Raw genomic sequence first — 15073 nt, 5'->3', positions numbered from 1 at the left:
TTAACAAATGCAACCAAAATATTATTCTTGAAATGAGTGACAGAGGATAAATTAGTGTTGATGACTTCTACCAATCCTTCAAAGTCTTCTTTGAAGTCTTTTTCATTAAAAGATGGTCCTCTAATTACCAGGAATTCGAACCTTTCAAATGGATTTTGCTCAAGGAAAAACCCACTTGGGAAATGGTAGAGAAATGCTACCAGCACTTGAAGAGTAATAATCGAAATATTTCGGTTGATGAAAATAATTTATTTGATGAACTGCAAAGCATTCAGAAATTTTTTGTGGGGAAATCGAAAAATGGGTTGAAAATAAAACACTGGTCACAGAAAAATGAGTTTCATTATTTGTGCATTTAAAAAAAAGACGGTATTCTATATGATAACATTAAAATCACTGATGAATTTGCACTGCCTGGAAGCAATGCATCAGTTGAAAGAATTTTTTGATTAATGAACCAAGTTTGGACAGACAAAAAAAAATTTGGATATAACTACTATAAAAGACATCATGGGAGTGAGGATGTACTTTAAGTTTTCATGCTGCAATTTTCATTCTTTCTTGGTGGAAAATAAAAATCTATTGTCAGAAATTCACTCTTCAAACAAGTATTCTGCAGCCATTGCTAGTTGCTCAGAAACAAAATCAAGTGAACAGTTAAGTACAAAGCATTTTTGTTTGGATCACTTTTGTCATAGCAGGCAGTTGTAAACAAAACCATATACATATTTCATTTTTTGAGTGTATTATGTCACCTATTACAGATGATAATTACTATTATGTGAGCCAGAAAAAAGCTTAATATTTATTTTTTGTAAAAAAACAATACTGTTCAGTTTTCCATACAGTATATTTATATCTTACAGATTGCAAATTATAAAAAAACCTTATTCAAATATGAATTATTCATTCATTTTGCCCTTATGTGTGTTTAACTAACAAAAATACAAAACAATGCATGGTTCAAAGTTTTTTTTCCAGCTAGACCTCGTTATGTTCTGGATTTTCCTATTTGTGTCCCAGTTTTCATCCCTGAAAATTTGGTCAACCTAATGTACATATATTACCCTAAAGCACATGTTGCTGTAGCAGATTACACAATTTTTTTAGATAAGACAAACAGACATATATTCCATTTTAGACAGATCTTCTTCTGGTAAGGGGTAGTCAGAAGCAGGGTACTAACACTTCTGCAAGGGGGAGGGGGTTCAAAAAAGATTTGTAGTCACCTAGAAGAAGTAGTTGAATAGAAGGTTGAAACAAACATCATGTGTTACACTTTTTCAACATAGTCACCAGACAAAATGTGCCATTTTGTCTGGTTGACATATCCATACATGATTAACACTTTTATGAGAGGGAGGTTCAAAAAATATTTGTAGTCACCTAGAAGTAGTTGAATAGAAGGTTGAAACAAACACCATATGTTACACTTTTTTAACATAGTCACCAGACAAAATGACACATTTCTGCCACCTCTCAATACACTTCTGCCCATATACTATCTTGGGTCACCTTAGTGTTCATATACTACCCTGAAGCACCTGTTGCTATAGCAGATTGCATAATTTTTTTAATAAGACAAACAAACAGATATTCTATTTTATAGTGTTCTGCAGGAAGGGTTTTTGAGGACTATATCCATATATGTATTAACAGTTCTTCAAATAGGCCTCTGGGGTTGGGTATATTCATACTATGATTTTTAGCATTTCTCACCAACCACTGAAGTAAAAACGAAAACCAAAATTTTAAAAAGCTTTATATTTAAATTTACAATAAATTTACAGTAGATCAAACAAAACAAAATAAGTGTGATTATACAAATAAAATGTTACTGATAACAAAATACTGAATTAAGATAGGATAAAACAAATGTAGTTTACAGTGAACGTACAAATAAAATGATAATAAAATACTGAATTAAAATGCAATAAAATATACTAGATTAAAAGCGCTAAAATAACTGAAGCTTTCAAAGGCTTCTGCCTTCTTCCTCAACAGTGCTGTTGAGGAAGAAGGCAGAAGCCTTTGAAAGCTTCAGTTATTATTTGTTAATCACACTTATTTTGTTTTGTTTGATCTACTGTAAATTTATTGTAAATTTAAATATAAAGCTTTTTAAGATTTGTTTTTCGTTTTTACTTCAATGGTTGGTGAGAAATGCTAAAAATCATAGTATATGTATTAACACTTTTACAAGGTGGGGGGTGGATATTCAAAAATGATTTTTAATCACCTAGAAGTAGTTGAATAGAAGGCTGAAACAAACATCATGTGTTACACTTTTCAAACATAGTCACCAGACAAAATGACACATTTTTACCATCTCTCAATACATTTCCGCAGGCCAGTTTTGTAGGAGCTTGAAGGACAGTCAAAGAACTGACCTTCAAAACCAGGACTCGGTTGCAAAATTCAGCAGCAAAGTGTTTTCCATGAATAAAGGACTTCAGTGCAGGAAAGAGGAAGAAATCCAAGGTTGTAAAGTCATGGGAATAAGCAGAATGCAGAAATATTTCAAACCCACATTTGTGGGCACACCTCACTACAGCATGAGGAGTGTGCAGGTACAAACCTTTTGACAGCTTTCTGGATCTTTTTTCTTTTATAGCAGCACACAGCTTTATGAGGAGATTGGAATAATACTTACCCATCACAGTACAGCCATTTTGAAGGTAATCTGTTAGTATTACACCATGATGATCCCAAAAAACTGACAGTATCACCTTTCCAGCACTTGGTTGAACCTTTGCCCTTTTAGGGGTGGTGATTCTGAATGCTTTGACATTTGTTTAGTTTTGGGATCACGGTGATGGATCCAAGTTTCAACCATGGTGACTAGCTGTGAAAAAACTCCTGCTTTTCCTGGCACATTGTGCTCTTTCCTTCTTCTGGTAAGGGATGGTCAGAAGTTATGTTATTTAGTTTTTTAGGAGCATTAGCAACTAAGGCCATATTGCTCCGGGGATATGCAGTAGTCATTCCCTGACCTTTCCACATCCTCCATATTTGGTGGTCACGAGCCCAAACCCTGGTCTAATCAAGAAGTGTGTGCTACGCACTGCTGCTCCTGCCCACCTGGCTACGGAGGTGCCAAGGGTCAGAAGTCTGGGCACCCATCTAGCAGACACTTTACTCATATGAAACTGATGGATGATGTTCTCCACAGACCCTACACTAATCTGGAGATCTGCAGGTAGTTCTTTGACGCTAATAAGGTGCTCTTTCAGGATTAATGCCTCGATTTTTGCAACACTCTCTTCTGTTACAAAAGTTGCTGGTCATCCTTGAATTTCTTCATCATGCACTGAGGTTCTTCCACATTCGAATTGTTTATAGCAATGTGTAACAACACCGTAACCTAGGTGGTCTTCTCCATAAACAGCAACCATTTCTTCGTGTATTGTTTTAAGTGTTTTCCATTGCACAAAGAGCAAGGGAAAACGCCATTGTGGCACTTCACTTCATTCCATGATGCAAAAAACTTGTCAGATCAAAACCAAAAGTTGTGTGGTTACTATAGAAATTTCAAGGTATCAAACAAAAAATTTCATCTTTCTATTACAACTACTTCTGGGTGAATACAAATCTTTTTTGACCCCACCCCCTCCTCCATACTGTTACAGAAAACTGTCATAAATCTCATGCGTGTGTGACTTAAATGATGTTAGTTTTTGGCTGTAACAGGTAGCCATCTCTCATTCTAATCACACATTCGAAAAGAACATGATACCCTTTGCTAAAAACTTGCTACTCTTGCTATGAATGTTCAAATGGGGCAGGTGGGGGGGAGAGGTGGAATTTTATTGAGTGACTTTTAGAACATTTTTGAAACTCTTACCAAAATGATACAAGAAATATCAAGAAAAAATATGAATGAAAATAAGGTCTGGGATGCCAAGTTTACCAAACTCCTGTTCAAGGATCAGGTTACAATGGTAGTGACAGAAATATGACATATTTTGTCAAGAATTGATACTTTTGCCAAAATACTTTAATATAAAACAAAAATAACAATAACAAAAGTTATTTTGTTATACAAAAATAACAAAAAATAATAATAACAATAATAACATATTCTGTATAAAAGTAAGAGCCTTGGATCCCAAGCAAACTTAGGATCCCAGACTCATACTTTGATTCCAATTAGATTCTTGTTTCCCTTACAATTCACAGTAACAGTGTCTTTGATTTATAAATGCTATTTTCAAGTGCCATTGAAATGGTAACATAACACAGGTAACATTACTGTGCCTAAAGTAATGTTACCTGTGTGAAAATACTGGAGTGACTGGTGTATCATTGTATCTCAAGACACCCCCAAGAAATCTCCTTGTAGTGTCCTACTAAGGAATGAATACTAAATAAGGAAAAGGAAGTTGCCATTCTGTGAAAATCATGTGTTAAGATGTAATTTTTTTTAAAGAATGTTATCTTTATAAGCTATAAAAAATTACCTAATATTTTAGTGATGAAAGAAATAGAGAGAAAGAGAAACAGAAGAAAGTCAATGAAATAAATAAAAGTAAAAAAAAAAAAAAAAAAAAAATTCCTGGCTATATGTATTAACATATTAAGCAATTTTTTAGTTAAGCATCTATTTTCAGCATTTGAACTAAAATTTGTTTATTTTTTTCCTAAAATATTTTGTTCATATGATGAAATTCACATTGGAAAATTTAACTTTCAATAATACATTTTAAATGGTTCTTGTGTGAGAGAGAGAGAGAGAAACTGGCATACAATTTTGTTTATTAAATGAATTAATATTGTACATTAAAAATAAACTGATCTTTGTTATTACAGTACTTGAAAGGAATTTAGAAAAAATACCTGGATGGGGTTGTAAAGCATCATGCAGAATTTTAAGACAGGAGAAAGGTCCATCACCAAGAAGATATGAATTATGATAATATTTATCTTCCTGGGGTAGATATTCTTCACCAAATACTCTTGATTCTGTTTCCCAATAGAAGAGACTGTTGTGAACTGCTAAATTCTTGACTTTAGTAAACTGAGGTTGTTGTGAATTAGGTCTGATGTTGACTCTCTCTAGACCATCCAGACTTATGGATTCAATAGTATTATTTAGAGCATTGGGAATAAACAGTTGAAAGTTTTTGTAATCTATTGTAAATGCTGCAAGATTTGAATCTTGAATGATTTGCATTGCTTCTGTAAAAACATATGCTGTACTTGTTACATCATTGCCCACTATATCCAAATCTAATCTATAGAGCCCACCACTTGGTCCACCATGTTGAACCCAGTATAAATACCTGTATATCAGAATTAAAATGCAACATTACATTACTCAATATAAAATATCTACATTTAAATTTTAACAATATCAGATATAAAAAACAGATTATCAGATTGTTATCGAAATTTATATAAAATATGACTATTTCAAGTCAATAATTCAAAATTTTTACATGAAATCGATCTACATATTTTAAGGTTGTATTAGAAGAGCTAATCTAAGTATTCTTTTAAGGTATTGCACTTTTAAATATACTGTATTCATCCTGTTGGTTTCTAATTATATTTGTTAAGCTGTATACATAAATGCAATAAAATTCAAAACCATTTCAATCTCAGCAACAAGTGATATGGTAAATCTTAGTTCAGCTCAAGTAATGATGGTAAAATAATCAGAATTTAAATAATACTGCATATTATGGAAACATATATAGATGAAAACTTAGGAAATAAATTGATTATTTGTCTTACATCTGTATAGTAAATTAAAACTTCTTGTCTAAGCAGCTTCTAATCAGAAATAAGTGAAAATTCAAGTTAAGCATGTTAAAGAGTTACCTACTTATTATATAAAATGAAATAAAATAAGCTCCAATTTCCATTAATTACTGTACTAGCCACGAAAGCTCTTGGCCTAACAGCTGAAGTTTATATTGAAGCAATAAGTCTTTTGGTATAGCGACTCTTGTTAAATATAGTGGTGGGAAAATTTATTGCATCATTCTCTTGGAAAACTCAAGGTAAACCTTGAGTTTTCTGATTCACAGAGCAATGTTCATTATGAATTTGTCCCATATAATCACAGTGAACCAGGAACACTACAAAAAAACTTTACAGCAATTGCACAATGTCGTTCAGGAAAATGGCCAGAAAAGTGGTCTATAAGGAATTGGTACTTGTATCATAATAATGCCACTGTATGCTTGGTGTGTTCTATTCATAAATTACTTGCAAATAAATCAATCGCTGTAGTCCCCAATATACCATACTCACTGAATTTTGCTCCTGTGAATTTCTTTGGTTCCTAATCTTAAAAGTTACAGATTTCTAATGATTATGGAAATTATTCACAACGTAACACAAGAGTATTAATCATCCCCAGATGTTTCAACAGTGTTGGAATTGGTGTACACAGTATTAAAGAGGCAAATTTGAAGGAGATTATCCAAATAGATAGTAAGTATAGCCAATAATTGCAAGAATATTTGCTGATGCTATCGAGGCAGCAATGATAGGTGGGTTGGAAATAATTGCAAGAATATTTGCTGATGCTATCGAGGCAACGATAGGTGGGTTGGAAAACTGCTAGCCTGGGAAGGGAGATATACAAACTAATAGATTAACTAGAGCACAGGCAGAGGTGAAAGTAATTATTGCTCTGCTTCTATTGGAATATGCAGTAGCCTGGAAAGCAAGGTGTCAGGGATTTCAAGCCCTGCTGTTGGTCATCATGGAACAAATAAATACATGGGCTGTGTTATGGTAACTAAGAGTAAGAACATGTGCATGTATACGTGCATGTATATTCTAGGAGCACTGTAAATAAATTTGATGAATTTGAAGTATTGATTAAGTTATCAAATGTAGACATTGTAGGAATAGCAGAAACACGTTATCACTCATAAAAAATAAGTGATGCTGAATTTGAATATGGGGAGTACAATGTATACAGGAAGATCAGACAGGCTAGGAGAGGTAGAGGGGTTATGCTCTTAGTTAAAAAGCATATTAAATCAAAGGCAGAACAACCAGTTGATATGGGTAATGAGTGCAATGTTGAGTCAGTTTGATGTGATGCTGACACTGGGTAAACAAAACTGAGAGTAGCAGAGTGTTATAGGCTTAATGACAGTGATGAGTATACCAAACAACTACACAGAGAAATAGAATGTGCCAGCAAATTATAATGTCTCATAATGGAGGATTTTAACCTTCCAGGTGTTGACTGGAATTTGTGGGTTGGTCACTTACAAACCAGCAAGACATCTGTGGATTTCTTGGGTGAAGTTTTTTTTACAGCGGCATGTTAGAGAGTATTAGTAATAGTATTTGTCATATAGTGCAAGTAAGTCACAGGCTTTTATTGCACTGTCAAAAAAAAAAAAAAAGAAAAAAAGAAAAAAATAAAAAACAACAAGTAGATAACAAAATGCAAATTATATGCTTCCCTCCTCACATACTCACTGTGAGGGCAGCTTTTTCCAGCAATGAACAATTCACTGGCTAAACGAAAACTTTCTACAATCTAATATAATCCTCAACCCCTGTAATTTGAATTTAAGACACCTAGTTCTGGAATTCTTTGTAACAGTGAGAACTCCACCCTTCATTCATTCTATTAATCCCTCGCAACTTCAGTCAACTCATCTCAGGTTACTGGTTGCCAAGGTCTGTAGCCAACATATTTGGAGCCTTTCCTCATATGGTCATCCTTCTGCCGATCTCACCATTCAAGTTGCCTGTCTCTGGCATTTTCAAGAAGCTGAATATTTTTTTCAGATGACGTCTCCATACTTGAGTGCAGTATTCCAAACGTAGTATTACAGTTGATGGCGAAGGTAAAGAAAGCCAACACGAGAACGACGAGAAACGTCGGATAACTTACGCAGAAAATTAGTTTCCTGATACGGCACTCTAGCGCTGCTCGCTTGGTAAACAGATGGTAGGTGTTATTGGTCTGGAGCAAAGTCAAGAACAATATACTGATTGACAGGTAGGTGTGGCAAATGATGTGCTGATTGGTGTGCGAACACAACACACGATAACATCGGGTTAGTATCATTTCAGTAGCACTAATGGTAACTTGCCCTAATGAATGTTTTCCATAATAGTGAAAAAAGGTCAGGTTACCTCCACTTGAATCCCATGGGAGCTTGAACCCTTCCCAAAGTGGAGGGGGTAACTTAACCTTTTTTCTTTAGAATCACGGTCATATTTAGAAATACATTCATAAAAAAATAAATTTTTTTATGAATGTATTTTTATTTTCTTGTTCAATAATATTAACCCCAGGGGCTCACATCTGGTGAGTATGGGCTTGGCACACTCAGGGTCCTGAGCTGGATATCATAATTCTTCTTTTTCTTGGTGACTCTCTCTCTCTCTCTCTCTCTCTTGGGGTAATTCAGAATTTTTTTTTTTTTTTTTTTTGGCTGGTGCAGCATAAGCCTCAGGCTTCCTTGCACCATATGGCTAATAATAATATGCCTTAATGGAGAAAAAAGGTCGGATTACCTCCACTTGAATCCCATGGGAGCTTGAATCCCTCCCAAAATAGAAGGGGTAACATAACCTTTTTTCTTTAGAACCATGTGGACTAGCACATAAATTGTTTATTAAAATATTATTTTTTTATTACTGTACTTTTATTTTTAAAGACACTCGTGCAGCTACACACGTATCATAATGTCAATCAACATCTCAACAGCTATTTACTATATATATATATATATATAGAATCTTTCTTTCTTTTCTTATATTATTTCCTAACCTAACTTTTAAGGTTACCATTTCTAAGGAAACTGTTTCTATTATTTCATAACCTACCATATTTAAGGTTAGGTTACGAAATATAACGAAAAATAAAGAAACCTTTTCCTTTTATTGTAACCAAACTTAAATCAACAGTATAGTAAAAACACTCATGAACTCCAAAAATCTGCTTTTAATAATGAGAAAAAACATAATGAAGAACATAAAAATGAACAGAAAGAAACTTTTATTAATTTAGTTTTCATCAAAAAATCAACCAACGTTTTATTTTCCTTACAAATTTCTTCCATCTTTAAAAGATTCATCGCTACTATTACCTGTTTAGCATTCATTACAAAACTATTATGCACCATTCTTTACTCATAAATACACATTATAATGCCAACCAATGATTACACAGTAGCTTGTTCTCTGTCGTGCCCACACCATTTCATCGTTTGCCACGCCTACCTGTCAATCAATATATCCTTCATGATTTCGGCTCCAGAATGATAACACCTACCATCTGGTTACCAAGCGAGCAGTGATAGAGTCTAGTGTCGGGAAACTAATTTTCCACGTAAGTTATCTGACGTTTCTCATTGTTCTCATGTTGGCTTTCTTTACATTAGCCCAGTTGATTTATACAGTGGAATTATGACTTTCAAATCTCTACGGAATAATGTTTGATAAATAATCGGTAGGACACCATGGGCTTTCCTGGCTGCCTGTTCACACTGTTCAGAAAACTTCATATCTTCTTGTATTCTAACTACCAGATCCCTTTCCTCCTCCACAGTTATTAATTCAACCACACCAACAAGAGGAAGCAATACACTTGATCTGGTTATTATCAGCAGTGATTCTTCTGTAATCATGTCACAAAGGAGGTTAGGAAAGTGAAGGCAGATTGTGAGAAATCTTTGGAAAAGGATACAAAGAAAAACAGCAAAGAGTTCTTCACTTATATAAACTCTAGAAAAAAGGAGATGAATCACATTGGGCCACTTGATGTCTATGAGTTAACTGTTGATGCTCTACTCAGATTGCAGACCAGTTAAATAGGTATTTCACATCTACATTCACGCATAAAGAATTCTTTAGGAAAGGGGAAGCCAGATGTTTATCAAAATCTAATGAGGGGCTAAATGACTGTGATATCTGAAAGGAAAGTGGAGGAGAAATTGTCGAAGATGGACATAAAAAAGGTACCTAGGATGGATTGACTCTATCCAATTATATTACGAGAGGCAGCAAGAGAGGTAATCAAACCTTTAGCCATAATTATGAGAGCATCATTAAATTCAGGGAAAGTCCCTATGGAGTGCAGATGTATCACCAAATCTTAAAGGGGGATCAAAAGGCAAAGTGAGTAATTACAGACCTGTTTGCTTAACATCAGTTCCAGGGAAAATAATGAAATCACTGGTAAAACAAGTAATGCAGGGCCATCTGGACAGGCATGCAATTATACTGCAATCATAACATGGATTTGTTAAAGGATAATCTTGCATAACCAATCTGATAGATTACTATGATGCAGTGACCAAGTAACAGGATACAAAAAATAAATTTGTCATCATATACTTGGATTCCAGGAAGGCTTTTGATACTGTTGCACAGAAAAGACTACTAGGGTTGCACAGAAAAGACTACTAGGGTTGCACAGAAAACCAAAGCAATGGGGCTTTAAGGGAAAGTTACTGCTATGGATAAAGGGATGATTAAATGGTAGAAGATAGAATGCGCTTATCAATGGGCACTGTGCTTTGTGAACTAATGGCATTAGTGGAGTTCCACAGGGTTCAGTTGTTGTTTTCAATATTTATCAATAATACTGATGAAAGTATACGAAGCTTAATGACCAAGTTTGTAGATGATACAAAGGTTGGCAGGGTGGTTAATGACAGTCGTCAGGGTGAGCTACTGCAACAAGATCTAGGAAAATTGGGTTGATAGGCTGAGAAATAGCAACTGAAGTTTAATATGGAGAAATGCAAGGTAGGACATATGGGTAGCAGTAACTCCAGAGTAACTTTTCAAATGTATAATACTACACTCAGTGTAGTGTAGAATGAAAAAGACTTGGGGTTAATTGTGCAGTCAAAAACATGAAATTCTCTGACAGTGCAGACATGCTCCTTGGACAGCTCATGGGGTCTTGCCAATGATATACAGAAACTTTGAAAGCAGGGATAAGCAGGTGTTATCGCATTGTATAAGGCAATGGTCAGGCCAGATCTTGAGCACTACATACAGATCTGGAGGCCTCATTTTAGGAAGGATGTAGAGCTGTTGGAATTGGTACTGAGAAGGATAACAAGGTTGGTGAGGGGAAAAAGAGGGGGTGCTCTTATCAAGAGAGGCTTCAGTTCTCCAAATTGCAGCATCTGGAGATTAGACACATGTGAGGTGACTTAATTGAGGTTTTTAAGGCTTCGTATGGATTGAGAAAGCTCAATGCTGATGAGCTTTTTCCTCTTGCTCAGACCATGCACATGAGAAGGCATAAATTCAAATTGAGGAAGGATGGTTGCAGAATGGATATGTAGAAGTTGCCATAAGCCAATGGGTGGTTGATTGCTGGAACAAACATCCATCCATTTATTGTGAATGTGAATGGCTACAATTTAATTGCTTAAATTGCCTTAAGGCCAGAGGTGGAAACAAACCATACAAAGTTAAGTCTCTCATAATCCATTCATTATATGGAAATTTTCTTCATTCTATAGAAACTTTTATATGTAATTACCAAAAGGAATTCAAAAAATACCTTTTGGTAATTACTTTTTCTAAAAAGGAGACTGCAGACCACATTCATTTATTTCACTCAATTCCTTCAGTGCTTTATACATCTCAATCAAATCTTTCCTTAGATGTCTGGTTGTCAAAGTTGTTATTTTTCATATGAGTATGTGCATCAGATTTGCACTCAACACTAATCTTTGGATTTTTGGCTGCAATTTGCAGACCTGAATACAATGCTCCAAATAATCTAACCATCATGTTGCATAGAGAGATTGTTATTATTTTGCCATCTCTAGATTCATACTCAAGCAATCTGTAGGGCAGAATAAACAGACTCAAAAGACAAAGACCTGCAATAGAGTTGTCCAAAGAAAACTATGCGCATGGCCATGTTAATCAATCTTTTTGTTGTACTGGCAATGAATTTCATTTTGCTCCTTTATTCCTATTCAAATTATGGCTTCCATACAAAAATAATATAAATTGTAATCCAGATGATCAGAGCAAAGTTCAGGGATTGCAGAAAAGATGAAATTAGTAGTCAGTGGTTTCTGTGTAGGTTGTGTTGTTTTTGAATAAGAACAAAAGCAAACTATAATCATCAGAGGTCAAATCATCATATCTGTAAACTAGGTGTCATCTAGTTTTGTTTACATATATGTAAGAAAGAAAACTGTGTATCTTTGACTAAGACTGCTAACCAAAGCTCAGAAGGGAAAAGACTTCACAAAATTTCTCTAGTAATCAATGGGATTTGAATCCAGACCTTTCTGTATGAATGACATATGACAAAGCCACTACACTGTCATAGAAGACAGGCCTCATAATATCACATCTGTAAATTATGTGAATTATATGGGCAATTTCTTTGTTTTTCAGAATGAAAAATTAAGTTTCAGGGACAAAAACTGTACAACCCTCACCCAAGAAGCTTAGACATGATATGAAAAAGTCTGAAGTTTCTGCATCCCGACATGGTACAGATTTCATGCATATTTTAATTATTTAAAATGTGCATGGAAATAAAGAAGGAAAAAAATCAGGATTCTGCACAAATAGCGTTAGATCCAAAAGGACAACAACATCCTAGTCAGTGAAATATCAAACCATTAAAGTTTTGCCTTTTTCAGCATCAAACTCAAAAAATTACGGTGAAGGTAAAGAAAGCCCACACAAAAAGCAAGCAAAAGTTCGATGAAATTTACCGGTAAAAGTACTTTGCCATAACGGCATTTGTATTGTTGCTCGCTCAGTAAACATACAATGGGTGTTATCGGTCAGGAGTAGAAATTGAATCTCATGGGAGATTGAAACCCTCCCGAAGTGGAGGGGGTAACCTGACCTATTTTCTTTAGAATCACTGGTGGACTAGTGGATAAATTGTTTATTAAGAAAAAAAAGGCAAAGGTAAAGGAGGCCCACATGAGAAGCACGCAAACTTCGAAAACGTTTACAGGTGAAACTACGTTACGGACATTTTTTACAACACCAGAACTTCCAATATGACTCTATTCGTGATTCAATTAGTGATTCTAAAGAAAAAAGATCAGGTTATCCCCTCCACTTCGGGAGGGTTTCAAGCTCCCGTGGGATTCAACTTATACTCCAGACCAATAACACCCTCCGTCTGTTTACCGAGCGAGCAACAATACAAATGCCGTTATAGCAAAGTACTTTTACCGGTAAATTTGATCGAACTTTTGCGTGCTTCTTGTGTGGGCTTTCTTTACCTTAGACAAAATTATTTTTTAATATTCTTTAAGTTTTCAAATAAACTAGAAAAAATTTATAAAATCTTAAATTATGTACTTTATATATCTTCCCCCTTTTTATAACAAGTCATCAGTGAACTGAGTTACTCTCTAATTTAAGTTATTTTATTCTCATAAGAATTAAGAAAAATGAAAGAAAAAGTCAACATATTAAGTTTAGGTATACAGTTGAACCCCCAAAAGCTAGAAATCCAATATCTAGCATGACCGGAATTCTGGCTGTTTTTAGCATTAGCATTAGTTGAGGCATATGATGCAAGAAAGCAAGCTTATAGAGCATCAGCCAAAAAAAATAAAAAAATAAATAAAAAAACCCATTCCCATTTCACCTATCCGGTCACTCCAAATGTTTGTCTAGTTCAGCCTTAAATTTATTTCGACAACAGATGGAAGTCTGTTCCATCAATCAACTACCTGCTGGCTAAAGGTAAACTTCCGCACATCTATTCTACAACCGTCTTTCCTCAATTTGAATCTATGCCCCCCCTCAGGTTCGTAATCTGAGCAAGCAGAAGTAATCCATCTGCATTGAGACTGCTCAAACCATTCAAGGCTTGTACACCTCAATCAGATCACCTCATAGGTGTCTAGTCTCCAGATGCTGCAACTTACAGAATTTAAGCCTCTCCTGGTAAGAGAATCCCTTTGTTCCTCTCTCTTGTTGCCTTTTTCAGTACTCGTTCTAGCAACTCTACATTTGAGGAAGGTATGGCCTGACCATTGCCTTATACAGCCAGACCTCGCATAACGCTAGTTCGATTAACGCATTTTTCAATTACCACTATTTGAAAAAATTATACCATTTTTCACTTTACACGATGCAAATTTCCAGTTAACACGATCTTTTTTTTTTATGCGATAGTTGAAAAAGATTTCAATCACACGTCGGACGAGCAATAAACAAATGTTTGCCTGCTGCCCGCCTCGGTGTGTTTCATCAACCATTGCAAGAAGACGTGTTACTTGTTTGTCTCTCGCTAATAAAGTCAATGCAGACTTGCATTTAAAAATTCAAATTTTTAAATGAGCCAGATGAAACTGTTACCGTGAAGGAGATAACGGTAAAAGAACTAGATGAAATCTTTCGCAGAGAACCTCAAACAAAACGTATGAGGTTCTCTGTGATATTTATTTTGCCAGGGCTCAGAGAAGATTGTTGTCGGCTATCGGAAATTGAATGATGAAAAGAGAAAGTCAACACTGTTCAAATATTTCTGCAACATTCATTTCTTCATTGTGTATTTTATGTCAGAGGTTCTCAAACTTTCTCAGTTCACGGTGCCCTTAGTGTCTCAGTAATTTTTTCACGGCACATCCAGACCAAAAGAAATACCTAACAGCTCCATTTAGTAGTTAGGTACAAACAACTTAATAAAAAATGTTGAAACTGTGAACTACCTCGAACTAGTAGTTCGCGTTTGTTCGACAGATGTCGAGTATCGCTGTGTTTCCCTCGAATATTTAAAATATTCCATGGCACACAGTTTGGGAATCATTGTTTTATGCAATAAACATTTAATTCCATAATTATTTTAATTATCTTTTACATTGTATACAGTTAAAAAGTTATTTATAAGGTATTTTTAAAATTCTTTATAGACATTCCAGAAGGTCAAAGACCAATTATAATTTTTCTTATTGATTATTATACTTGATTAACATGTTTCCGTTTTGTGTGGCGCGCTTGCGGGACGAATTAATTGTGTTAATCGAGGCCGGCCTATACAAAGGTATAATCACCTCCATGTCTCTGCTAGCAAAATTTCTATATATCATTGACAAAACTCCATGACCTGCTATGGCAGCCTGTCTGCACT

At 34.9% G+C, this 15073-nt stretch overlaps 1 protein-coding gene across 1 annotated transcript in view; it reads right to left on the bottom strand.

Moving 5' to 3' along the window:
- The window catches only part of LOC150091323 (proto-oncogene tyrosine-protein kinase ROS-like), a 712204-nt gene that overhangs the window by 532227 nt on the left and 164904 nt on the right, over positions 1-15073 (bottom strand). Inside the window, exon 10 of the mRNA XM_090389969.1 lies at positions 4837-5282. Coding sequence (XP_090246095.1) covers positions 4837-5282 — 446 coding nt within the window. The remainder of the gene's footprint in view (positions 1-4836; positions 5283-15073) is intronic.

This window comes from Mastigoproctus giganteus, chromosome 1, assembly GCF_048544385.1.
Source record: "Mastigoproctus giganteus isolate SK-2022 chromosome 1, ASM4854438v1, whole genome shotgun sequence".
Lineage (NCBI taxonomy): Eukaryota > Metazoa > Arthropoda > Arachnida > Uropygi > Thelyphonidae > Mastigoproctus > Mastigoproctus giganteus.
The sequence above is the reverse complement of the archived record's forward strand: the minus strand, read 5'-3'. Positions and strand labels throughout refer to the sequence as shown.